Raw genomic sequence first — 27,468 nt, 5'->3', positions numbered from 1 at the left:
TCACACACACACACACACACACACACACACACAGTTTCTAAAACGAGTGTGTGTGAAGATAGTGAGTCTGAACCTGCTGTGGTGGAGGTCAAAGGTCGCAGTGCTCTTTCTAAGTAATTGAAGAAATGATTAAAAGGTCCAGTTTGTAGAACTTAGTGACATCCAAAGTCCAGCTCAGACTGACAACGAGATGGGTTGAAACAAACAACTACTGTCAACGCTCCGTTCTGTAACGTTGTAAAAAGCTGCTGGTTCACAGGAAGTGACCACCATGAGACGGCGTATCATCTCTAGTCGACGACTCTCTGTGCTTCTGATCTGTAACGTTGACAGGAAGTGACCACCATGAGACGGCGTATCATCTCTAGTTGACGACTCTCTGTGCTTCTGATCTGTAACGTTGACAGGAAGTGACCGCCATGAGACGGCGTATCATCTCTAGTTGACGACTCTCTGTGCTTCTGATCTGTAACGTCGACAGGAAGTGACCACCATGAGACGGCGTATCATCTCTAGTCGACGACTCTCTGTGCTTCTGATCTGTAACGTTGACAGGAAGTGACCACCATGAGACGGCGTATCATCTCTAGTCAACGACTCTCTGTGCTTCTGATCTGTAACGTTGACAGGAAGTGACCACCATGAGACGGCGTATCATCTCTAGTCAACAACTCTCTGTACTTCGTTCTGATTTGCAGCTTTTCAGACTTATTTTGTGGCTGAATATAATTTGTAGCTTCTTAAAATCTGAATGAGGATAGTGATAGTGAGATACTGGCTACAGTGATGAAACAAAACCAGCATCAGATGGACTGTATCCATCCATCCATCCATCCATCCATCCATCCGCCCGCTTATCCGGGGCCAGGTCGCGGGGGCGTGCCCGGGACACCTCCAGCAGGAGGCGCCCAGGGGGGATCCTAGTCAGATGCTCGAACCACCTCAACTGACCCCTTTCGACACAAAGGAGCAGCGGCTCTACGCCTCTCCTCCGGATGTCTGACTCCTCCCCCTATCTCTAAGGCTGAGCCCAGACACCCTACAGAGGAAACTCATTTTCACCGCTTGTATCTGTGACCTCATTCTTTCAGTCACTACCCAGAGCTCATGACCATAGGTGAGGGTTGGGACATAGATGGACCAGTAAATCAAAAGCTTTGCTTTCCGGCTCAGCTCCCTCTTCACCATGACAGACCAGGGCAGTCACTGCAGAAGCCGCACCGACCCGCCGATCCATCTCACGCTCCATTCTGCCCTCACTGTGAACAAGACCGCAAGAAGGAGAAGGAAATCCACCGGTTTCCGACAGAGAACCATGGCCTCAGACTTGGAGGTGCTGACTCTCATCCCTACTGCATGCTGGAGGTCACGGTGTGATGGAGCCAACAGAACCACATCATCTGCGAAAAGCAGATGATGCAATTTTGAGGTCCCCAAACCGGACCCCTTCCTCCCCCGGCTGCGCCTCGAGATCCTGTCCATGAAGGTCACAAACAAGATTGGTGACAAGGGACAACCTTGGCGGAGGCCAACACCCACCGAGAACGTGTTCGACTTAACACCAAGTATGTGGACACAGCTCTCACTCTGGTCATACAGGGACTGGATGGCTTGCAGCAGCGAGTCTGGTACCCCGTACTCCCGTAGTAGCCTTACAAGACCCCCCGAGGGACGCAGTCGTAAGCCTTCTCCAAGTCCACAAAGCACATGCAGACTGGATGGGCAAACTCCCACGACCCCTTCAGCAGCCTCGCAAGGGTAAAGAGCTGGTCCGCTGGTCCGCTGGTCCACGGCCAGGATGGAATCCACATTGCTCCTCCTGAATCAGAGCTTTAACAATCGGTCGGAGCCTCCTTTCCAGCACCCTGGAGTAAACTTTACCCGGGAGGCTGAGCAGTGTGATACTCCAGTAGTTGGAGCACACCCTCCGGTCTCCTTTTTTGAAGATGGGAACCACCACCTCGGTCTGCCACTCTGCAGGCACCGTACCTGTCCTCCACGTGACACTGAAAAAGCGTGTCAGCCAAGACAGCCCAACAGTGCCCAGAGCCTTCAGCATCTCAGGGCGAATCTCATCCACATCTGGCGCCTTGCCACTGGGGAGCTTTTTAACTACCTCAGCAACTTCTGCCAGGAATATGGGCGAGAGTTCCCTGAGTCCTCAGGCTCTGCCTCGTCCACAGTCGATGTGATGGCCGGGTTCAGGAAGTCATCAAAGTGCTCCTTCTACTGCCCGACGATGTCCCCAGTTCAGGTCAGCAGTTCTCCCTCTCTGCTGAGCACAGCCTGAGACAAGCCCTGCTTTCCCTTCCTGAGTCGGTTAACGGTCTGCCAGAACTTCCTTGAGGCCAACCGAAAGTCCTTCTCCATACCTTCCCCGAACTCCTCCCACACCCACATCATAATCAATACGCCACAATAATATAAATAACCAGCACCAATTTATCAGTCAGTAGGCCCGTTCGAGATGAGCCAGGCCTGCGCAGATTCGATCACCGGCGATCGGCGCACAATGCATGCTGGTTAGTTTTGTGTCCGACTTCATCCCGACTTGTTCTGACGTATCACAGAAGTGGACGGCGATCAAGCCGCGAGAGCAAGGCGGCCGCAGTTTTTAGAGCCAGGCGCTGCAGTTGCTCTCCACCGACTGCACCGCCTGGCTCTCACCTGATCTAACAGCTGATTGGTTCAGATGTCGACTCAACAAGATGACGTTTTAGATAAACTACTCATATGTGTTGAATTTCAGAGATTAAGATTGTATTTGTCTGACCTGAAGGTTTATTGTGTAACAGAAACATGTTGTGTGACTGATGGTGAAGTTTAGTCGTCACAGACTGAACACATTCATCATGAACTACACAGAGTCTACTGTGTATTAACACTGGACTGTTTTGATTATTGAAGTATTTAGCAGCACAGAGACTGGTGGTCAGTGGGATGTGAGGATTCTTAGACTAACATGTGTACAGATGTGAAGCCCTGACTGTGTCTGACTGAGCCTTAATGAAAGCTGTTGTCTTGTATCAAATATGAAGCTTACAGTCAGACTCAGTGTGTTCAGTCTCTGTTGCCATGGCAACAGGTCAAACTGATATGATGCTGATTTACAGCAGAGTTCATGAACCATGAACATAAACTACAGATCACCTGTAAATCATTTTAATAAATTAATCTTTCATAATTTAGTGTTCCTATAAGAGGTGACCTCAGTCTCACCTGGATTTATCTGTTCAGTCTGTTAACCTCCTCCTGCTGTCTGTCTGTCTGTCTGCAGGACTATGAAGTGAACGAGTGTCTGAAGCAGCTGATGATGTCCCTGCTGAGGGCCTACCGCTTCTCCCCCATCATCCCCGACCTTGGTTTCCAGGTAGGTCCCAGATGCCCCCTCTCGTCCTGGTCCTGGTCTAGGTCTAGGTCCAGGTCCTGGTCCTGTTTGGACCCACAGATTATAAATCTCTGTTTTAACAGGAAGTGTTAATGTTAAATAATTTCCACAGGTTAATAACCCTACAGACTCAAACCTGCAGTTATCAGTGAATTTGAATATTTCATTTTAGCAATGTCCACTGTGACATCACACCCTCGTCACATGTTGGCTGTAAACTTTCATTCGCTGCTGGTGAAAAGACATTTTACAGCAGAACTCTGTTTATTACACAACTTTATTGGACATAATGTCACTCTGTTCATTTAAATCAGTGAAATACAAATATTCCAGATGTATGAACTAGATGAAGTCAAGGTGGCGTTGATGCACTGCGTTTGGAAATACAGAGAAATAACAGAGATGCAGCAGAAGAGATTTTTCAGAGTTTTTTAACTTTAGGGTTGTTTTTCCAGAAGAACTCATTAAAAAGGAACACATAATTGAATAGGTTTATTTTTCTGCAGGAAAAAGACTCGTCACATGTTGTTAAGTCTTCTGTTTGAGAATGTTACTCATATTTTCAGAGTAGAGCTGCATGACTTGCACACAGATGGATACTATCATCGCGATGTGAGCCACAAGTTTAATGGTAAATTTTGCTCGGCATTTTCACTGGAAAAAAAAAAAATCTAAGATGATGATGATTTTTTTTTTTTTTGCCGGGGTCTGTACCAAACAAGCATGTTCCCTCATGACTGGAATATGATGTGTAGGCCGAGGCCTTTCTGCAGCATCACAGTGCTTCATTTGTGATGGTATGTAGTGGCACATTTTACCTGCATCAAAAAACTGCAGCTGCTGCGATTTGCAAATTGCACTTGGGCGTACTGCGAATTCAGAAATGTTTTGATTAATGGTGCAGCTCTAATGAACATCAAACATGAAGTTTTAAAAAGCTTTTGTGAGACGTGTGGACGAGTGAATCCTGCCTGCTGTTTATTTTTCAGATTGAAGCGTGATTTATACTTGTGCGGTGGTGTCACTCTGCAGTTACACCTCCAGAACACTAGTTGGCGCCAGGGTTTCTGTGAAGTGCTGTGAAGTTTAGTTGATTAAAACACACGTTAAACACATTCAACACAGATTAGACACAGCTCACACACACATTAAACACACATTAAACACAGATTAAACACATTAAACACATTAAACACATTAAACACACGGCAAACGTTAAACACACATTAAACACACGTTAAACACAGATTAGACACATTAAACATGGCTTAATAGCAACAGTGTCAAACACAAATCAGCTTCACTATAACTCGCAGCATTCACAGACAAACACTGGTCTTTATCTGGACACATTTTCCAAACAAATACAACATGCTAATGTTATTAGCACAAGCCTATGGCATTTTACATTGTATAAATTAGCCTAGCAGCTAGCAGAGATTTGCTCTGCTCATATTTCAGCCAGGATAAATCACACACAGTGTGTGGAGGCTTTATTGTCTTCACAATTTATTGTTTCTTATCTGTGAAATTAAAGTAAATCAAAGCTTTGTTTCCACTGAGGGAAATGGTTTCAGCTCACAGAGACAGACAGGAAGTCTGATGTTTTGTGTTTGAATAGTAACTTTATAGTTTTCTGTTTCTTTGTGTGCATAAAGAAAGATATAATAATACTAATAATGCTGATAATAAAGTAATAATAAAAGTCACTTAATAGAATATTTGTGAGTATTTGTTCTCTTTAAATCCCTCCTGACTCAGACCATAAATTTTGTTTCAGATCCACTACCTGCGTCTGACCACGGCCATCCTGCACCACGAGAAGTCCAGGAAGTACCTGCTCAACAACGTCCTATATCCTTCTGGTTCTTCTGACGCCTCTCAAACATCATAAAATACTTTGTGACTTTATTAGCTCATCGAAATTCTCCTTAACAACAGTTTCACGTTTGATGTTCTGCGCTCAGTCGTGTTTTTTTACATCAAGACTCCTCTGAGGGTGAAGGAGGCGGGGCTGGAGGAGCTCATTCCCACCACCTGGTGGCCCACGCACTTCGACAAGGAGGTAAATAACTCACCTGCAGGGTTTTATTGGACTCTATTGTTCGTGAACCACATAGGACAATCTACAAGTGTGTACCATGAGCCACAAACATGCCTGTTTACATTTGTGATGTGTAAAAATCATTTCCAGAAAAATACAGCGTGATTTGCAAATGTGAATAATTTATTCTGTCAACACGTTTTTTAATTTCACATAAAAATGTCACAGGTTTTACAAATACAGAGATTCACCACAGCAAATACACGTGAAGTCATATTTATGCATTTGTGGATCATCTCTTACACGTGAAACTGGTTTTCCACATTTGTGGATCACTTCCCATGAGGTTGTGGGTCATGTGATATTTGTGACTTCTCTCCCATTTCTTTGACTAAAATATCCACAAATGTCAAGAACAGTCGTCGTGAAGCTCGTATTGTTAGCTTCCACAGAGGGTCTCGTCCACGCTGCTCAGGTGAGCCGAGACTGATGAGACGTCGGGGAGGATCAGCTCAGTCTCAGCTGGACACAAATACGTTCAGGAGTAAAAAGTTTCAGACTGATGGAGGTCACATGACAGGAGAGGTTCATTACTATGAGCTCATTAAAACAAACTGCGTCTGCAAGAAGTGTTTATTATTTACCGGTGGACGGCGAGCACGATTAAAAACAGACATACGACAACGATTTTGTTCAGTCAGAAACAACAGTTTGGTTTTTTTTCCACAGCTTTGATGAATTTAGTGAAAATTAATGGAAAACAAAAATCTGTGTTGATCCAAACTGTGTGGGATCAGTCACTGATGATGATGATGATGAAGCTTTATTCAACAGACGTGTTCATATTGTTCCTGTGTGTGTTTTCATACACACTCTCACACTGAATGACAACATGAAGACTGACGGACGCAAAGTCTGAACTGTTGAATGAATGTGTCTCTCAGGGAAAAGACGAGCGGGAGCCCAAAGACGAGAGCGCAGATGAGCGACTGAGACGGAGAGCGTACGAGAGAGGCTGTCAGAGACTGAAGAAGAGGATCGAAGGTCAGAACACTCGTCTTCATCCAGCTGCTTCTCTGCTTACTGCACGCCACCGAAACTACATCCTCACAGTACCTGTACACAGGACAGGAAGTACTCATTCATCCTCAAACAGGAAGTACTCATTCATCCTCACAGTACCCGTACACAGGACAGGAAGTACTCACTCATCCTCACAGTACCCGTACACAGGACAGGAAGTACTCACTCATCCTCACAGTACCCGTACACAGGACAGGAAGTACTCACTCATCCTCACAGTACCTGTACACAGAACAGGAAGTACTCACTCATCCTCACAGTACCCGTACACAGAACAGGAAGTACTCACTCATCCTCACAGTACCCGTACACAGAACAGGAAGTACTCACTCATCCTCACAGTACCCGTACACAGGACAGGAAGTACTCACTCATCCTCACAGTACCTGTACACAGGACAGGAAGTACTCACTCATCCTCACAGTACCTGTACACAGAACAGGAAGTACTCACTCATCCTCACAGTACCCGTACACAGGACAGGAAGTACTCACTCATCCTCACAGTACCCGTACACAGGACAGGAAGTACTCATTCATCCTCACAGTACCCGTACACAGAACAGGAAGTACTCATTCATCCTCACAGTACCCGTACACAGAACAGGAAGTACTCACTCATCCTCACAGTACCTGTACACAGAACAGGAAGTACTCATTCATCCTCACAGTACCCGTACACAGAACAGGAAGTACTCATTCATCCTCACAGTACCTGTACACAGAACAGGAAGTACTCACTCATCCTCACAGTACCCGTACACAGAACAGGAAGTACTCACTCATCCTCACAGTACCCGTACACAGAACAGGAAGTACTCACTCATCCTCACAGTACCCGTACACAGAACAGGAAGTACTCATTCATCCTCACAGTACCTGTACACAGAACAGGAAGTACTCACTCATCCTCACAGTACCCGTACACAGAACAGGAAGTACTCACTCATCCTCACAGTACCCGTACACAGAACAGGAAGTACTCACTCATCCTCACAGTACCCGTACACAGAACAGGAAGTACTCACTCATCCTCACAGTACCCGTACACAGAACAGGAAGTACTCATTCATCCTCACAGTACCTGTACACAGAACAGGAAGTACTCACTCATCCTCACAGTCACAGTACACAGAAAAGGAAGTACTCACTCATCCTCACAGTAGACACAGAACAGGAAGTACTCACTCATCCTCACAGTACCCGTACACAGAACAGGAAGTACTCATTCATCCTCACAGTACCCGTACACAGAACAGGAAGTACTCATTCATCCTCACAGTACCTGTACACAGAACAGGAAGTACTGACACTTTGTGTCTGACGTCCGTCTGTTAATCTTTAGTGTCTTTAAAGTCTCAGCCTCAAACCAGTAACAAAGTACATTTACTCAGGTACTATTACTTCACTTTTTATTTGACACATGACTTTTTCTACTTTTACTCCCTGACATCTCATTCACATATCGTGTATTAGTACACAGTGTAGTATTAGTATTTTAACAGTTTAGTATTAGTACTTTAACAGTCCAGTATTAGTACTTAAACAGTGTAGTATTACTACTTTAACAGTGCAGTATTAGTACTTTAACAGTGCAGTATTAGTACTTAAATAGTGTAGTATTAGTACTTTAACAGTGCAGTATTAGTACTTAAACAGTGTAGTATTAGTACTTTAACATTGCAGTATTAGTACTTAAACAGTTTAGTATTAGTACTTTAACAGTGTAGTATTAGTACTTCAACACTGCAGTATTAGTACTTAAACAGTATAGTATTAATACTTTAACATTGCAGTATTAGTACTTTAACAGTGTGGTATTAGCACTTCAAGAGTGTGGTATTAGTACTTTAACAGTGTGCTATTAGTACTTTAACAGTGCGGTATTAGTACTTCAAGAGTGTGGTATTAGTACTTTAACAGTGTGCTATTAGTACTTTAACAGTGCAGTATTAGTACTTTAACAATGTGGTATTAGTACTTTAACAGTGCAGTATTAGTACTTTAACAGTGCAGTATTAGTACTTTAACAATGTGGTATTAGTACTTTAACAGTGTGCTATTAGTACTTTAACAGTTTAGTATTAGTACTTTAACAGTGCAGTATTAGTACTTTAACAGTGCGGTATTAGTACTTCAAGAGTGTGGTATTAGTACTTTAACAGTGTGCTATTAGTACTTTAACAGTGCAGTATTAGTACTTTAACAGTGTGCTATTAGTACTTTAACAGTTTAGTATTAGTACTTTAACAGTGCAGTATTAGTACTTTAACAGTGCGGTATTAGTACTTCAAGAGTGTGGTATTAGTACTTTAACAGTGTGCTATTAGTACTTTAACAGTGCAGTATTAGTACTTTAACAGTGTGGTATTAGTACTTTAACAGTTTAGTATTAGTACTTTAACAGTGCAGTATTAGTACTTTAACAATGTGGTATTAGTACTTTAACAGTTTAGTATTAGTACTTTAACAGTGCAGTATTAGTACTTTAACAGTGTGGTATTTTGTAGTACTTGTATGGGGAGCTGACCTCTGCTGTGTTTTCCTTTCAGTGGTTGAAGAGTTGCAGGTTCAGATCCTGAAGCTGCTGCTCAACAACAAAGACAAAACAACAGTACGTTCACTTCATTCTGTGTGTTGGTGTGTGTTGGTGTGTGTTGGCGTGTGTTGGTGTGTGTTGGTGTGTGTTGGCGTGTGTTGGTGTGTGTTGGCGTGTGTTGGCGTGTGTTGGCGTGTGTTGGTGTGTGTGTTGGTGTGGGTGTGTGTTGGTGTGTGTTGGTGTGTGTGTTGGTGTGTGTGTTGGTGTGTGTTGGCGTGTGTTGGTGTGTGTTGGCGTGTGTTGGTGTGTGTGTTGGTGTGTGTTGGCGTGTGTTGGCGTGTGTTGGCGTCCTGAAGACTGAAGGAAGTGAACATACACACAGATGCAGTGATGGTCTTCGTTTGACTCTTGGCCTCTGGGACCAGCTGTGGGCTGAGATCTGGTTGTAAACGTTCATAATAAAAACATCAGCACATGACACAATGACTGAGCACACGTCAGGCTTCTGCCTGCTCTCATTCATCACTTTCATGTGTTTTGATTCTTGTTGTTTTGTAGTTAAGTTTGAGGATCAGACTTTATTGATCTCCAGAGGGCAGATTAGGATGAAATGAGCCATAAAAACATTAACTACACATGATCACAACCACCAGCTTAAATACACCCTGACACATTTACACTCACCAACCACTTTATTAGGTACACCTTGCTGGTACCAGGTTGAACCCCTTTTTTAATTCTTGGTGTCACAGATTCAACAAGGTGCTGAAACATTGCTCAGAGACATTGGTCCATATTGACATGATGACATCACTCAGTTGATCCATGACGTTCCACCTCATCCCAAAGGAGCTCTGTTGGACTGAGATCTCATTTATAAAACAGTGCGTACTAAAAATGTGCATACAGACATGAGCCACAAATGGTGTGCACCCAAAAATATTTGGCCTCCACCTCACCATCTGCGTCACCAATTTCCTGTCTCTATAACGATGGTAAGCATGGTTTCTCCATCAGGTCTGTTTGTATAGATCACAACTGCTGAGTGAGAAGTGACGTTCGCCTCTTTCAGGCCTCGTTTTGTGTGAAGGCAGTGTTTATAAATGAGACCCCAGGTGACTGTGGAGGCCATTGGAGTACAGTGAACTCATTGTCATGTTTGAGATGATGTGAGCTTTGTGACATGGTGCGTAAAACCCGTGTGAATTGTAGCCTCAGTTTCCTGTTGTTAGCTGACAGGAGTGGCACCTGGTGTGGTCTTCTGCTGCTGTAGCCCATCTGCTTCAAGGTTGGACAAGGTGTTGTTGCTTCAGAGATGCTCTTCTGCACACCTTGGTTGGAACCAGTGCTTATTTGACTTCCTGTTGCCTTTCTATCATCTTGAACCAGTCTGGCCATTCTCCTCTGACCTCTGGCATCAACAAGGCATTTTGGCTCACTGGATATTTTCTCTTTTTGGGACCATCCTCTGTAAACCCTAGAGATGGTTGTGCTGAACATCCCAGTAAATACTCAGACCAGCCCGTCTGGCACCAACAACCATGCCACGTTCAAAGTCACTTCAATCACCTTTCTTCATCATTCTGATGCTGCGCTTGAACTTCAGCAGCTCGTCTTCACCATGTCTACATGACTAAATGTTAATGAGCTGCTGACACCTGCTGAATAGGTAACGTGAGGTAAAACTTGAATGTCCTCTGGGGGCGCTTTGGGATACAGACAGTAGTCATAATTAAAACAAAACAGACAGTACAGTACAAACACACAGAATCCAGTATGACGCACTGTCAGGGATAAATCATGGACATTAGTGGTCATCGCTGGTTCAGATCAGCAGACAGAACAAAGGATGATTTGTAACTCTTAGTGCTTCATTTAGGGAGGCAAAACCTCCGCCCTGGTGGAAGCATGTGAAACTCAACATGGAAGGGTACCTAATAAAGTGGCTGGAGAGTGTATATTCTAAGATAACCTGACGTCAGACAGTGGATAATGATGGAGATCAGAGCAGCTCTTTAACTGCAAATGAATGTGAATGTGTTCAGAAAAGTGAAGCGGCACTCTGACTAAGACTCTGATCACTGAGCAGCTGATTGAAAGGACAATTATAAAGTCTGCAGTGTAGCGTGTTATTGTGTTCGCTGGGCCGGCGTCTGCCTGATTAAATGTTCACACACTGAATCGACAGCTCACCTGAGTCTCCGCCCCTCAGTCACTGTGGATTAAAAAAAGCCTCGTGAGGTTTCCTGCTCTGAGCTGAGGTTGGATCACATCCTCTGTCTGTGACTGGATGTTTAATTAATGTTGGACGCAGGTGACGGCATTCGTCTGCCTCTCTGTCTCCTCTCAGCTCACACTGGTTTATTGTCTGTGGATTGATCTGATCAGTTTTCTGTGTGTGTGTGTGTGTGTGTGTGTGTCTCTTTCTCAGGGAGAAGCCTCTCGATACATTTTCCTCAATAAGTTCAGGAAGTTCCTCCAGGAAAATGCCAGCAACAGAGGGGTAAGAGGCACTTCCTGTCATCACACAGTGTTTCCTGTCTGTACAGTGTGACGTCATGTTCACAGTCCCCCAATAATGAAGCAGTTCATGTTAATTACTTGTTGTTTTTTTAAATGAGCTCTTCTGTTGAGTGTGACCTTCCATCCATTACCAGTCCTTGAACTCTGGCACCTCACTGACTGAAATAATTCTCCGTACACTGCTGTGGACCCTCAGACTGAGTCCTGTGAAAAACTAAGAGTTAATATTTTTACACTTTACCAACGAACCATTTTGCGCAGAAAGAGAAAACAAAGCGGTGCAGTAAATGTGTCCTGTGGACACACTGGAAGTTTAGTTCAGCCTGCATGAGTCAAATTATGCTGCCGTTCAAAAACATAAAATATTAAATTAAGATGCTTCAAACTGAGCTGGTACAGACTCGTCCACCGGCTTCATTTAGCTGTGATATGATGTCAGTTCTGCAGATCACGTGATTTACAGAAGCAATAATGGTAATGCATCCTCTTCCTTCATCACGGTGAATAACTGATTGGAAAGATCCCATTGCATTAAACTGCAGTGCGATCATTGATTGCAACGACGCTGGCAGAGCGCAGCTTCAAAAAGTCCAGGTGTTGAGACAAATAATAAACTGACCTCTGGTGCAGAATCAGGTGATCATCATCCAGGGTGTTTATTTTTCCTCATTTATCACCATGACCTCGGCCATTTTGCGGTAAAGATGCAGTCAGACGTGCCTCACGTTGATGAAGAAGACCAAAGTATTTTGGAACGTCAGTGCATCTCTGTGAGTCTGTGTGTGTTTCTGTGCCAGCGTATTTGAACCTGTGTGTGTTTGTGTGTTTGAGCAGCACCCCACAGCTCTGTGTCCTCCAGAGTACATGGTGTGTTTCCTCCACCGCCTCATCACAGCCGTGAGAGCGAGCTGGGACGAAGGCAGCAGGAAGAGTCTGAGCAGCATCAGCAGTGAAGGTACGACAACACGCTCGTTACAAAGCTTTAAACAGCCCTGTAAACAGCTGCAGGTTTTCTCAGGACGAGGAGAGGAACATAAAACTAGATGAATCTGAATATTTAAATCTTTTACTGCAGATGTAGATGAATGAACATCAGTGAGAACAAAGCACCCAGCCCCGAGTACGAATAAATCCACAACACTTTAATACTGCAGGGTTTCCCACACATTCATTTATCTGTGGCGTCTGACCACGATATCTGGCGCCACGTATTGATTCTGTGTGTTTGTAGCTGGACCCTTGATTAGGAGCGCCGCTGGAATATATAAAGTGTCTGGTTATTCATTGCTCCACGCTGTTTGGAGCACAGAGCGACGCTGAGCACAGACGGAGCAGCAGAACGTCAAAGTGAAACCTCACTCGCCTCTGCAGCAGCTGTTCCTCTCTTCCATTGATCTGATATGATCGGCTCTGATCAGATATCTAGCCTGCTAATTAAACGCAACAAGCTGCTGCTGAGGATTAAAGAACTCACCAACAGTTCTGCCTCCGCTGCGTTCACAAACCCACAAAAACCTAAAAATTGATATTTGGGTGATACATGATACATATCTCGGTATTTTCTACAAAATGGGCGCCATGTTCAGCCAAACCAAACCAAACCAAACCAAACCAAACCAAACCAGAAAAGGGGTACACAGAAGATTCTATGAAAACACTGAACTGTAAGAAGTGAAGTGACTAATGTGGCTTATTTTTAATGTTAATCTGTGTGACGTCATGTTTCGTCTCCTCAGTGAAGGTTCATGATAAACTGTGTGTGTGTGTGTGTGTGTGTGTGTGATGATGAAGATGAAGCTTTATAACTGTGATGAAGGTTGTTGATGATGAGCCCAGTGTGTCTTCTGTCTTGTTTGTATCTCTTCTTTTAATTCTCCTCCCTCTGTGACTCTGTCCGTCTCCAGAGGCCTACGTCCCCCCCCAGCTCTTCTACAACGGCAAGGTGGACTACTTTGACCTGCAGAGACTGGGGGGGCTCCTGTCCCACCTGAAGAAAACACTCAAAGGTCTGTAAAGCCCTTTTTATCCAGAGATGGCGCTATAGAGCCGCTACAGAGTCCCGTCTTTATATCTGCTTTGTATTTTTACACAGAACCAAACGACGGCGGCATCATGTCGCTGCAGTGTGTGATTTTAGACACCATGATGACGTCACAGAATCAAAAGAGACGTGACATGTAACACAACAGTGTCAGCCTCTAGTGTGACATACAACACACGTGTCTGCAGCTCTTTATAAACAATAACCATGGCACTAACATGTCAGTAACAATCATGTACTGTCCCTGATATAAGGCATTTTCAGCTGCTGTTCTTTTTCTTTGAGTTAGCTGCTAACTGCTAACAGCTGCTTTTTAATTCTCCCACGGTGGGTCACACACTTTGTCAAAATGTCACACCCTCTACACCCATGGTCACTTCCTGCCGCCTGTCCCTTCCACACAGGCTGTAATTTAGCGCTGTTATTATCTCCACTGCCGGCTCAGAGGCAGCTCTGTCCCCCGTCTGTGATTGTACCTTTTTATACAGAACAGCGAGGTGGAACTACAGTGACATGTTCCCGCCTCGAGCTTGTGTCTGTGTCCACAGAGGGTTAAACAGGTCGGGATGTCTCACTGTGAGTCCTTCAACATCACGGTATGAACTCAGTGGGGCTGCACCTTCACAGCACCTACAAGCTTTTAAAGTGAGAACTACCTAAACCAGCCCACACTGGGTCAGAGCATGATGTCATCAGCTGACGTCTATGTCACCATGGCAACTTTTAAGAAGGTGGTTTAGGGACAGAAAGGGGGAGACTGCGTTCACACGGTCCAACACGTCCACCACCGACAGGAAACTGAAAAAATGCTGCCATGATGCAAAGAAGCAAAATGACACAAACAGCTCCAGCTGCTCCACTTTCTATATTTTGACGTGATGTTATGACGCGTTTATCAGAGTCTGCGCAGCCGCATGTCAACAAGGAGTATTAGTGAATATTTATTTTCATAGAGTCCAGTTCAGACCAAAGATCGGTGACGACATGAAACAGTTTTAGAACGTTGCAGAAATGTGTCAGCGGTGTGAACTCGACTCAAGCTAGCTGATGGTGACACTCAGCTGGTCAAATGGGCAGTGGCTGGTTTTTAGTGAAATCAGCTGGTCACATTCGTCTCCTGGTGGTCACTTCCTGTCGACGTTACAGATCAGAATTACAGAGAGTTGTTGACTAGAGATGATACGCCGTCTCATGGCGGTCACTTCCTGTCAGCGTTACAGATCAGAAGCACAGAGAGTTGTTGACTAGAGATGATACGCCGTCTCACAGTGGTCACTTCCTGTCAGCGTTACAGATCAGAAGTACAGAGAGTTGTTGACTAGAGATGATACGCCGTCTCACGGTGGTCACTTCCTGTCAACGTTACAGATCAGAAGTACAGAGAGTTGTTGACTAGAGATGATACGCCGTCTCACGGTGGTCACTTCCTGTCAACGTTACAGATCAGAAGCACAGAGAGTTGTTGACTAGAGATGATACGCCGTCTCACGGTGGTCACTTCCTGTCAGCGTTACAGATCAGAAGTACAGAGAGTTGTTGACTAGAGATGATACGCCGTCTCACGGTGGTCACTTCCTGTCAGCGTTACAGATCAGAAGTACAGAGAGTCGTTGACTAGAGATGATACGCCGTCTCACGGTGGTCACTTCCTGTCAGCGTTACAGATCAGAAGCACAGAGAGTTGTTGACTAGAGATGATACGCCGTCTCACGGTGGTCACTTCCTGTCAGCGTTACAGATCAGAAGTACAGAGAGTCGTTGACTAGAGATGATACGCCGTCTCACGGTGGTCACTTCCTGTCAACGTTACAGATCAGAAGCACAGAGAGTTGTTGACTAGAGATGATACGCCGTCTCACGGTGGTCACTTCCTGTCAGCGTTACAGATCAGAAGTACAGAGAGTCGTTGACTAGAGATGATACGCCGTCTCATGGTGGTCACTTCCTGTCAGCGTTACAGATCAGAAGCACAGAGAGTCGTTGACTAGAGATGATACGCCGTCTCATGGCGGTCACTTCCTGTCAGCGTTACAGATCAGAAGCACAGAGAGTCGTTGACTAGAGATGATACGCCGTCTCACAGTGGTCACTTCCTGTCAACGTTACAGATCAGAAGCACAGAGAGGTGTTGACTAGAGATGATACGCCGTCTCATTGTGGTCACTTCCTGTCAGCGTTACAGATCAGAAGTACAGAGAGTTGTTGACTAGAGATGATACGCCGTCTCATGGCGATCACTTCCTGTCAACGTTACAGATCAGAAGCACAGAGAGTCGTTGACTAGAGATGATACGCCGTCTCATGGTGGTCACTTCCTGTGAACCACCAGCTTTTTATTACGTTACAGAACAGAGCGTTGACAGTAATTGCTTGTTTCAGCTGGTCTTGTCGTGAGTTTTTGGTCTGAACTGGACTTAAGAGACGTAAACAAGTGAGAGCGAATATTGTGCTTTTCAGAAAGACGGTAAAAAACCCCAACTGTAACATTTAGTGCATTTAGACGTCGTCATTCACACAGTTTAATTTTCCCAGCACAGTTCCAGAGGATCGTCTTTATTTCATCTGTGAGGATTCAAATCTGCTCCTGATGATGATCTGAGTTAAAGTGTTAAAGAGTTACTGTGAGCTTGATGAAGAGGAGGATAACTGAGCTCCACTAGAGGGAGGAATCACTTCCTGTTGCAGACACTGAGATATGAACATTTGTTTGTCATGTTCAGAATATTTTTTATTTGTTCTCTGTTTTCCTCTGTGAGATGTCTCACAATGAAGCTTCATGAATGTTGAGATGTTTAACAAATCTAGAGGTGGTCAGGTGACTCAGCAGGTGGTCAGGTGACTCAGCAGGTGACTCAGCAGGTGGTCAGGTGACTCAGCAGGTGGTCAGGTGACTCAGCAGAGTGGCAGTTGTGTTAATATGAAACACAAGCAGAGAGCAGGATGAGGGTTCCTCCTACAGGCGCTGTGTGTGGCAGTAGGTGTGTAATGAGGACTGATGGTCTCTGGGCTGACTCACTGTACACTGAGCAATATGCTGCCAGAGAAGAGCGAGCGACACGGCTGAAATCAATTACCTGCTGCTCAGCCTCATTAATTTCCATTTCCCTGAGAGGAGGAGCTGCTCCCCTCAGAGGAGACACCAGGGAGGTGCTTCAGGAGTCACTCATTAGAGAGCAGAGGAACTTTACAGCTGAGGGCAGCACAAAAGTCTGTTCTTCATCAGCTCACAGCTCTGACATCACGTCACAGAAGGATGAATGGAGAAAATAAGCAGCTATTTATAACATTGATGGAATGAAGTGGAGTCTGGAGCTCGATGTGTTTTCACTCAGGAGAGGAACAGGAGACCTGGAGTTGTTGCTGCACTGTTGTCCTGACTTTATAGATAAAGGTTTTCGAGACACAGGATGTGGTTATCGTTGTCTGAGGTGTTGAGATGATCCTGCTCCTCTGTGATGATTCAGACACTCACTGATGTAGCAGTTAGCAGTTAGCTTAGCTATCAGCAGGTCACTGATTGTTCAGGTGAGCTCGTTCTTCTTAGGCCCTGATCACACAGACGGACCGCACTGCCTTTTTTTTTTTTTTAATTAAATGCCACTAGTAAAAAAATGCTCTCTTTGCCTTTTTACTGTTGCTAAGCAACAACCCCATCACCTCCTTACCCTAACCTTCCTGTCAAATCAGTCTACAGTTTTATATTTAGTTATTTATTTATTTCACAGTAATTAGTAGCTAGTTACTAAAATGGACCAACCCGGTTTCACTGCAAAGTCGTCCAAAACTGGTGCTGGGTCAGTGACTTCTGACGTCAGACACTGACGTCAAAAATCCTTTCATGTCAGCATGATATGCAGCTGGTCACTATTTTTGTTTAACAACATCCGGTGGCGTGAGGGGAAAATGAGGCGGGACAACAACGTAAGTTTAAGGGGTGGAAGTCCAACAATCACGAACTTTCACCCAGGAGGCCGGTGTTAACTTCCTGTCAGATTGTGTGTGTGTTGGCTAAACATAACCACGTGTGTGTCGGCTAAATGTAACCACGTGTGTGTGTTGGCTAAACATAACCACGTGTGTGTCGGCTAAATGTAACCACGTGTGTGTGTTGGCTAAACGTAACCGTGTGTGTATTAGCGAAACGTAACCACGTGTGTGTGTCGGCTAAACGTAACTGTGTGTGTTGGCTAAACGTAAACGTGTGTGTGTGTCGGCTAAACGTAACCACGTGTGTGTGTCGGCTAAACGTAACCACGTGTGTGTGTCGGCTAAACGTAACCACGTGTGTGTGTTGGCTAAACATAACCACGTGTGTGTGTTGGCTAAACGTAACCGTGTGTGTGTCGGATAACTGTAACCCTGTGTGTGTGTTGTCTAAACATAACCCCGTGTGTGTCGGCTAAACGTAACCATGTGTGTGTGTCGGCTAAACGTAACTGTGTGTGTTGGCTAAACGTAAACGTGTGTGTGTGTCGGCTAAACGTAACTGTGTGTGTTGGCTAAACATAACCACGTGTGTGTCGGCTAAACGTAACCACGTGTGTGTGTTGGCTAAACATAACCACGTGTGTGTCGGCTAAATGTAACCATGTGTGTGTGTTGGCTAAACGTAACCGTGTGTGTATTAGCGAAACGTAACCACGTGTGTGTGTCGGCTAAACGTAACTGTGTGTGTTGGCTAAACGTAAACGTGTGTGTGTGTCGGCTAAACGTAACCACGTGTGTGTGTCGGCTAAACGTAACCACGTGTGTGTGTCGGCTAAACGTAACCACGTGTGTGTGTTGGCTAAACGTAACCACGTGTGTGTGTTGGCTAAACATAACCACGTGTGTGTGTTGGCTAAACGTAACCGTGTGTGTGTCGGCTAAATGTAACCACGTGTGTGTGTTGGCTAAACATAACCACGTGTGTGTCGGCTAAATGTAACCATGTGTGTGTGTCGGCTAAACGTAACTGTGTGTGTTGGCTAAACGTAAACGTGTGTGTGTGTCGGCTAAACGTAACTGTGTGTGTTGGCTAAACGTAAACGTGTGTGTGTGTCGGCTAAACGTAACCACGTGTGTGTGTCGGCTAAACGTAACCACGTGTGTGTGTCGGCTAAACGTAACCACGTGTGTGTGTTGGCTAAACATAACCACGTGTGTGTGTTGGCTAAACGTAACCGTGTGTGTTGGCTAAACGTAACCACGTGTGTGTGTCGGCTAAACATAAACATGTGTGTGTGTTGGCTAAACGTAACCATGTGTGTATTAGCGAAACGTAACCACGAGTGTGTGTCAGCTAAACGTAAACGTGTGTGTGTGTCGGCTAAACGTAACTGTGTGTGTTGGCTAAACGTAAACACATGTGTGTGTTGGCTAAACGTAAACGTGTGTGTGTTGGCTAAACGTAACCGTGTGTGTATTAGCGAAACGTAACCACGTGTGTGTGTCAGCTAAACGTAAACGTGTGTGTGTGTCGGCTAAACGTAACTGTGTGTGTTGGCTAAACGTAAACACGTGTGTGTTGGCTAAACGTAACCATGTGTGTGTGTTGGCTAAACATAACCACGTGTGTGTGTCGGCTAAATGTAAACATGTGCGTGTGTTGGCTAAACGTAACCACGAGTGTGTGTCGGCTAAACGTGACCACATGTGTGTGTTGGCTAAACGTGACCACATGTGTGTGTTGGCTAAACGTGACCACGTGTGTGTGTTGGCTAAACGTAACCACGTGTGTGTGTTGGCTGAACATAACCACGTGTGTGTGTCAGCTAAACGTAAACGTGTGTGTGTGTCGGCTAAACGTAACTGTGTGTGTTGGCTAAACGTAAACACATGTGTGTGTTGGCTAAACGTAAACGTGTGTGTGTTGGCTAAACGTAACCGTGTGTGTATTAGCGAAACGTAACCACGTGTGTGTGTCAGCTAAACGTAAACGTGTGTGTGTGTCGGCTAAACGTAACTGTGTGTGTTGGCTAAACGTAAACACGTGTGTGTTGGCTAAACGTAACCATGTGTGTGTGTTGGCTAAACATAACCACGTGTGTGTGTCGGCTAAATGTAAACATGTGCGTGTGTTGGCTAAACGTAACCACGAGTGTGTGTCGGCTAAACGTGACCACATGTGTGTGTTGGCTAAACGTAACCACGTGTGTGTGTTGGCTGAACATAACCACGTGAGTGTGTGTTGGCTAAACGTAAACATGTGTGTGTGTTGGCTAAACGTAACCACGTGTGTGTGTTGGCTGAACATAACCACGTGAGTGTGTGTTGGCTAAACGTAAACATGTGTGTGTGTCGGCTAAACGTAACTGTGTGTGTTGGCTAAACGTAAACATGTGTGTGTGTCGGCTAAACGTAACCATGTTTGTGTATTAGCGAAATGTAACCACGTGTGTGTGTCGGCTAAACGTAAACGTGTGTGTGTCGGCTAAACGTAACCACGTGTTTGTGTTGGCTAAACGTAAACGTGTGTGTGTCGGCTAAACGTAACTGTGTGTGTTGGCTAAACGTAAACGTGTGTGTGTTGGCTAAATGTAACCACGTGTGTGTGTCGGCTAAACGTAAACGTGTGTGTTTGTCAGCTAAACGTAACCACCTGTGTGTGTGTTGGCTAAATTTGACGGTATTTGATGGTATTTTGCTCGGGTTTGTCCCACTTGACATGCTGCTGTGTTGTGCTGTGGCCTTTTCAAGTGCCATAATTTGTTATTTACGTGACAACACCTGAACACAACACAGGCTCCGCTCCATTAGTGGCATGCTTGGTTATTAATGTCTCGGACACGGGTCGTGTTTGGTCAGGAAAATGAGGCCTGAGCCGTGCTCTGGTGTGTTTACGTGTGTGTGTGTGTGTGTGTGTGTGTGTGCGTGCGCATTGGGGTGAAATTCTGCCGTGCATGATATAGAGGGCAGAGGAGAGTTGTAAACGGTGGTGCGCTGCTGCTAGTTGCGTTCAGGGGAAACACTGCTCTTTTTGGTTTGAGTTCTTCTGGGTCATCGTGTACAGTTGCTTTGCTTTCAGGACTCCCTCCAGCTGCCGTTGTCGCCTCTAGACTTTTCTCTGTGCTCTCTGTCTCGCCGGCTCTAGCACGCCTGTGGTGTGCAGCGGTGAAATGGGTCCCCACTGAAACACATTCCCGCCACGTACGTTCTGGACATTGTTTGGGCTATTCACCTGTATTGTGGTGTATGAAAAATTCATATCATAACGAAAATAAATAGCGGTTTTCGGTACGAACTTGTATACTGCACAGCCCTATGATGAAGACTCATGACGTCATGTTTGAGTTGTCATGACAACAACAATCATGTCAGATGTGTTTTTAGTGTTTTTATGTATGAAACTGTTGGACAGTCAGACGTACAGCAGGACTGTTTGATACTGAAACACGTGGAGTTTGTTTAAATACTGTTGCACACTACTGCACACTTCAGTCCTCTCTTTTTATCCACCTTTTCCTCTCTTTGTCCCTCCTCCTCCTCCTCCTCCTCCTCCTCCTCTCTACCTGCATTTAATCAGGCCTTGATTAACAGTCTCCATCTTTGCGCTCTGTAAATCACAGGCTCATTCATCACCCACGAGCCACTCTCATGATGTTGTGTCATCTGCTGTTAACCAAGCGTGACCTCATTTATTGATTAGCTGACTAATCAATCTGATTGAACACCAGGCAGGGCTTTTCAATCTGCATAAGGTACACGTGAGAGGAAGGAAACACACGAGGCGGCTTCTGTTGGCAGAGAGCTGAGGAGGAGGAAGACTTTTTATTTTAATTTGACACTCTTTTTCCAGAGTGTCCTGGCCGAGACAGACAGACGACAGACAGACAGCATAGAACAAAAATACTAAATAAAAAAATCGACAGCTCTAAAACAAAAAGTATAAAACTCCTGATGAGACAAACAGTCTGTAGTATCTGCTGTAAATGAACCATAAAAACATAAACTACACATGATCACAACCACCAGCTTAAATACACCCTGCTGGTACCAGGTCAGACCCCCTTTTTAATTCTTGGTGTCACAGATTCAACAAGGAGCTGGAAGCATTCCTCAGAGATGTTGGTCCATATTGACATGACGACATCACACAGTTGATCCATGATGAGAATCTCCCGTTCCAGCACATCCCAAAGGTGCTCTATTGGACTGAGGTCTGGTGACTGTGGAGGCCATTGGAGTACAGTGAACTCATTGTCATGTTTGAGATGATGTGAGCTTTGTGACATGGTGCGTTATCCTGCTGGAAGTAGCCATCAGAAGATGGGTACACTGTGGTCATAAAGGGATGGACACGCTCAGCAACAATACTCAGGTAGGCTGTGGTGTTTAAACCATGCTCAGTTGGTACTAAGAAAATCTCCCCCACACCATTACACCAGCAGCAGCAGCAGCCTGAAGCGTTGATACAAGGCAGGATGGATCCATGCTTCCATCTGAATGTGGTTTTTCCAATCTTCTATTGTCCAGTTTTGGTGAGAAAACCCGTGTGAATTGTAGCCTCAGTTTCCTGTTGTTAGCTGACAGGAGTGGCACCTGGTGTGGTCTTCTGCTGCTGTAGCCCATCTGCTTCAAGGTTGGACAAGGTGTTGTTGCTTCAGAGATGCTCTTCTGCACACCTTGGTTGGAACCAGTGCTTATTTGACTTCCTGTTGCCTTTCTATCATCTTGAACCAGTCACTTCAATCACCTTTCTTCATCATTCTGATGCTCCGTTTGAACTTCTGCTGTCACCTGTTAATGAGCAGCTGAACAGGTGTACCTAATAAAGTGGCCAGTGAGTGCAGATGACTGCAAACAACAATCTTGCAGCAGAGCTTTAAAACGGCTGAGAGGAACCAATGAGAACAGCCTTAAGTCCTCCTGCAGAAGAAGGAAGGCTCGTCGGCCAGACTCCACACTAACCCTCAGTACAGACAATAAAAACGTGTGAATGGAGAGCAGAGACTGTTTCAGTTTTTTACTTAATGTACAGACATATTTATGCTGGAGTACGACAAGAATCGCTCTGTAAACCAGAGAATGCTAAAGTTTCGACATACATTTAACACACAGTAAACACACATTAGTGAAGTGAAGTCTGTTTGTGTTCGGCCTGAACATGGTGTCCTTTATAAACAAGACCCTGTATGTGTGTTTGACCTTAGAGTTTCACTGAGATACCTGTCTGTCTGCCTGCCTGTCTGTCTGTCTGAGAATAAATCATATCTGACATTTCCTGGACGCAGGTGTCAGGATCAAACTGAACTGTTGCATTAATATCACGTACTGTATTTTTTTATGTCCACCAGATGACTTGGCCAGTAAAGCCAACATCATCATCGACCCTGCGGAGATCCAGGCCACGTCTATGGACGACCTGGACGAGGACGAGGAGAGCGGAGCAGCTCAGGTTTCCTTTTTTCTTTCTCTTTGTGTACTCCAGTCTGCACACACTTTTATTTTTTATATTTTATATCAGGGTTGGATTTCAGCAACAGCCAAATGCTGCTGAAATATGCAGGTGGCTGCCAGATATTCTCTCCATCCAAACAACAGTGGTCATCTGTGGAGGGGCTGCTCCATTCTCAGTCCAGCAGCTACAAAAGTTTATATCCAGCCGTGTTAAATGAAACCCAGCTCCTAAAAGACAGGATGCAGTGATCTGTTAATCCTGTTTGACCTTTACTAACCCCTAACCCTTCATCAATACAATTCAGTTCATTCAGTGCAGCTCAGAGATATTTAATGTTCAAACGATTGTTATTTGTGTGATTTGCTTTTTATAGGTTTTGTTTTAAAGAACAGACAGAAGTGTCAGCTGGACACAAACACACACTTCAAGTAAACTTAAAACGCAAATGACGACAGGATCCTTCTTAAAAAACAAAATCTGCATACACACATATGCATGCACAACACACGTGTACACATACACATATACATGTATACACGCGCTCTTCCATACACACACATCCTGTCAACCTGTTTCATTCTGCGCTGACAACAACAACAACAACACCCCATAAAATCAAGAAGTTCTCACGACCCCTGCAAAGCTTTGTTGACCCCTAGAGGGGGATGGGCCCCCAGGATGGGAGCCTGTGATGTACATAGTAAGAACAATAAAATTAAATTAAAAAATACGATAAAATAAAAAATAAATAAAAATGATAATATAAAAGCTACAGCACAAATAAAAAGAATCATTTTGAAAATAAAATTTTGTCTTTGATAAAAGACAAAATATATTTTTACAATTTTTAATTTTTTGTCTTAATTTGAAAAATTAAGATTTAAAAAATAAAAATCATTTTTAATCAGACTGAGTTTATAGAAACAAAGGAGGGAAAACAGCTGTTGATGAAGCTCATGACTTCCTCACGATTTATTAATCTGTGCGTCTGTAACCACAGAGGCCGTTTGGTGCGGCGGCGATGGGCGGAGCTCTGGCGAGGCCCAGCTGGTTGAGTTCTCCCACCCTGGGTCGAGCCAATCGCTTCCTGAGCACGGCCGCCGTCAGTCTGATGACCCCCAGACGACCCCTCACACAGCCGGAGAAGGTGAAGGTTCGCACGCTCGCCGTGGAACAGAGGACTGAAGAGGACAGTGAGTCACTAAATGCATCACACTGACCTCACTATGACATCATCAGGGGTGTGTAGTGTTGTCAGGACAGTGGAATTTCTAATGTCAATACAATATCTCAAAAAATACTGAAACTCTGAACCACTTCAGATTCCACGAGGAAAAACTGACACAGAGGGCGTTAAAATTTAAAATGTGATGAAAAGATAAAAACATCAAAGACAGTCACTTTTCTTCTCTTGTAAAATACGTAGAGTGCCCATGATCACTGAGACACATCACCTCTTTGTCTTATTAATTTGGTATCCTTGACAACAGCGCATAAATTCTTGAGGTAGTGCCAAACACGTTTTGTGAGGTCACAGTGACCTTTGACCACCAAATTCTAATCAGTTCATCCATAAGTTTAAGTTGACGTTTGTGCCAAATTTGAGGAAACTCTCTCAAGCTGTTCTTGAGATGTAACATTCACAAGAATGAGACAGATGGAAAGTCACTGTGACCTTTGACCTTTGACCACTGTTGTAGAATAAAGAGACTCAAAACACATAGGACCAGACATGTGAGGGTTTAAACAACAGTGTCAGTTTATAAATGTGTCACACTCCTATAAGCCTTCGCACGCACGCACACACACACATTCAGAGGGGCTTCCTGTCACTTAAGCTGCTGTTTCCTGGTATTTAGATAATCAGTTCTGGGAACATTTGCTTCTCCTCACATACCCAGATTTGGTCAGAGTCATGTCAGGTCACCTGCACTACATCTTCCCCCCTCTGGGGGTCGTCCCACCCCCCCACTAAATAAAACAATCAGTCATTTGATCAATTAAACCATAAAATCAATGCAAAAACCCAGCAGCCTTTCACCCTCCTCAATTAGCATCTGTTTGCTTGTCGGTAAATTCCTCCAGGACCCCCTCGGTAGTTTTCCGATGTATTTGTGGACGATCAGATTCGAATGAGTTCAATTTCATTTTATTTATTTAACCCATTTTTAACCAGGTGAGTCCCGTTGAGATCAACTCACTCTTTTTTAAAGGAGACCTGGTCGAGACAGCAACAAACAACAACACAATAAAAACCATAAAAGATCTACAGTAACATGTAGAAACATGAGAACACCTACTCACAGTGACAATATCCAACCAACTCATTTATCAGAATCAGAATCCCTTTGTTATTGTACGAGTACTCCGCAGTTGAGGTCCTTGTACTTATGAGAGCTTTAAAATCAGGCAGAGACCAGGTCACGTAGATTCAACTCTTTCTGAAGGTTATTTTAAGTGAGAGGAGCAGAGCTCAGAAAAACTCTGCTCCCAGCTCAGTCTGAGAAACAGGAACAGACAACAGGACCAAGTGTTGAGATCTCAGACTGAAGCTACAGTCAGATCTCTGTTCAATCAAAGTAAATATGTACGATGACAGTTTACCCAGTATGGCTCTATAAATGAACAAATACGCTACAGTCAGATCTCTGTTCAATCAAAGTAAATATGTACGATGACAGTTTACCCAGTATGGCTCTATAAATGAACAAATACCAGTGACTGAGCCTATAAAAGGTCAGAGCCCTGGAATAAAGCGTACAGTGCTGAGTGAGGGCTTTACAGTCTGTAACAAACCTCAGTGTGCCATGATAGGCAGTGTCTAACATGTGCAGATGCATTCATGTTCAGCAGATCACTGTAATCCAGAACTGGTAAAAATGTTGCAGCAGCCAGTGTTTTTCTGTCAGTCAGAGAAGAAACAGGCTCAGCTTTTAAGAAGATCGTCAACCTGAGGTTTAAAAGACACGGCGTCATCACGCCAAATGCCGAGATACTGACAGTCCTGAGTCCAAGTTGACATTTATGCCAAAATTGAAAAAATTCCCTCAAAACGTTTTTGAGATATGTTTGCATACGTACGTATGGATGGTTGGATAACATGAGAACATTACACTGTGGCCACAGCTGTCGTTCAGATGGTGGTTCAGAGGCAAAATTAACTTAAAGACTTTATTAAGTTTAAATGATTCGTAAACATCATGTCGTCGTCTTATGACAAAACTTCACACAAATGTTTCAAGTCCAGTTCAGACCAAAGATTCATGCCGAGTCGAGTTGAAACAGACACAAAAAGCTGCTGGTTCACAGGAAGTGACCGCCATGAGACGGCGTATCATCTCTAGTCAACACCTCTCTGTGCTTCTGATCTGTAACGTTGACAGGAAGTGACCACCATGAGACGGCGTATCATCTCTAGTCAACAACTCTCTGTGCTTCTGATCTGTAACGTCGACAGGAAGTGACCACCATGAGACGGCGTATCATCTCTAGTCAACAACTCTCTGTGCTTCTGATCTGTAACGTCGACAGGAAGTGACCACCATGAGACGGCGTATCATCTCTAGTCAACAACTCTCTGTGCTTCTGATCTGTAACGTTGACAGGAAGTGACCACCATGAGACGGCGTATCATCTCTAGTCAACGACTCTCTGTGCTTCTGATCTGTAACGTTGACAGGAAGTGACCGCCATGAGACGGCGTATCATCTCTAGTCAACACCTCTCTGTGCTTCTGATCTGTAACGTCGACAGGAAGTGACCGCCATGAGACGGCGTATCATCTCTAGTCAACACCTCTCTGTGCTTCTGATCTGTAACGTCGACAGGAAGTGACCGCCATGAGACGGCGTATCATCTCTAGTCAACACCTCTCTGTGCTTCTGATCTGTAACGTCGACAGGAAGTGACCGCCATGAGACGGCGTATCATCTCTAGTCAACACCTCTCTGTGCTTCTGATCTGTAACGTCGACAGGAAGTGACCGCCATGAGACGGCGTATCATCTCTAGTCAACAACTCTCTGTGCTTCTGATCTGTAACGTCGACAGGAAGTGACCGCCATGAGACGGCGTATCATCTCTAGTCAACACCTCTCTGTGCTTCTGATCTGTAACGTCGACAGGAAGTGACCACCATGAGACGGCGTATCATCTCTAGTCAACACCTCTCTGTGCTTCTGATCTGTAACGCTGACAGGAAGTGACCGCCATGAGACGGCGTATCATCTCTAGTCAACGACTCTCTGTGCTTCTGATCTGTAACGTCGACAGGAAGTGACCGCCATGAGACGGCGTATCATCTCTAGTCAACGACTCTCTGTGCTTCTGATCTGTAACGCTGACAGGAAGTGACCGCCATGAGACGGCGTATCATCTCTAGTCAACGACTCTCTGTGCTTCTGATCTGATTTGCAGCTTTTTGGCCATTTGACCAGCTGAGTGTCAGGTGACATCATCAGCCGGCTTGAGTCG

The 27,468-nt window shown here is 44.7% G+C and overlaps 1 protein-coding gene and 1 long non-coding RNA gene across 4 annotated transcripts in view; one reads left to right on the top strand and one right to left on the bottom strand.

Annotated features, from left to right (window-relative positions):
• Positions 1 to 27,468, top strand: part of LOC125894629 (E3 ubiquitin-protein ligase RNF123) — a 187,704-nt gene that overhangs the window by 22,191 nt on the left and 138,045 nt on the right. Inside the window, exons 14-23 of the mRNA XM_049586178.1 lie at positions 3,278 to 3,370; positions 5,169 to 5,242; positions 5,336 to 5,453; positions 6,377 to 6,476; positions 9,067 to 9,128; positions 11,485 to 11,556; positions 12,411 to 12,531; positions 13,481 to 13,582; positions 22,893 to 22,993; positions 23,997 to 24,189. Coding sequence (XP_049442135.1) covers positions 3,278 to 3,370; positions 5,169 to 5,242; positions 5,336 to 5,453; positions 6,377 to 6,476; positions 9,067 to 9,128; positions 11,485 to 11,556; positions 12,411 to 12,531; positions 13,481 to 13,582; positions 22,893 to 22,993; positions 23,997 to 24,189 — 1,036 coding nt within the window. The remainder of the gene's footprint in view (positions 1 to 3,277; positions 3,371 to 5,168; positions 5,243 to 5,335; positions 5,454 to 6,376; positions 6,477 to 9,066; positions 9,129 to 11,484; positions 11,557 to 12,410; positions 12,532 to 13,480; positions 13,583 to 22,892; positions 22,994 to 23,996; positions 24,190 to 27,468) is intronic.
• LOC125895027 (uncharacterized) lies at positions 8 to 27,394 on the bottom strand. 3 transcript variants are annotated; one of them, XR_007450131.1, is made up of 3 exons: positions 27,162 to 27,394; positions 26,348 to 26,643; positions 8 to 671 (listed from the first exon to the last, which is right to left on the bottom strand). It is a non-coding gene; the product is annotated as an uncharacterized LOC125895027 (long non-coding RNA). The 3 variants fall into 3 exon arrangements; XR_007450133.1 differs by lacking the exon at positions 27,162 to 27,394 and adding an exon at positions 27,088 to 27,159; XR_007450132.1 differs by lacking the exon at positions 27,162 to 27,394 and adding an exon at positions 26,940 to 27,056.

The sequence above is a fragment of the Epinephelus fuscoguttatus genome, linkage group LG1 (genome assembly GCF_011397635.1).
Source record: "Epinephelus fuscoguttatus linkage group LG1, E.fuscoguttatus.final_Chr_v1".
NCBI lineage: Eukaryota > Metazoa > Chordata > Actinopteri > Perciformes > Serranidae > Epinephelus > Epinephelus fuscoguttatus.
This window is presented reverse-complemented; position numbering and strand designations above follow the sequence as displayed.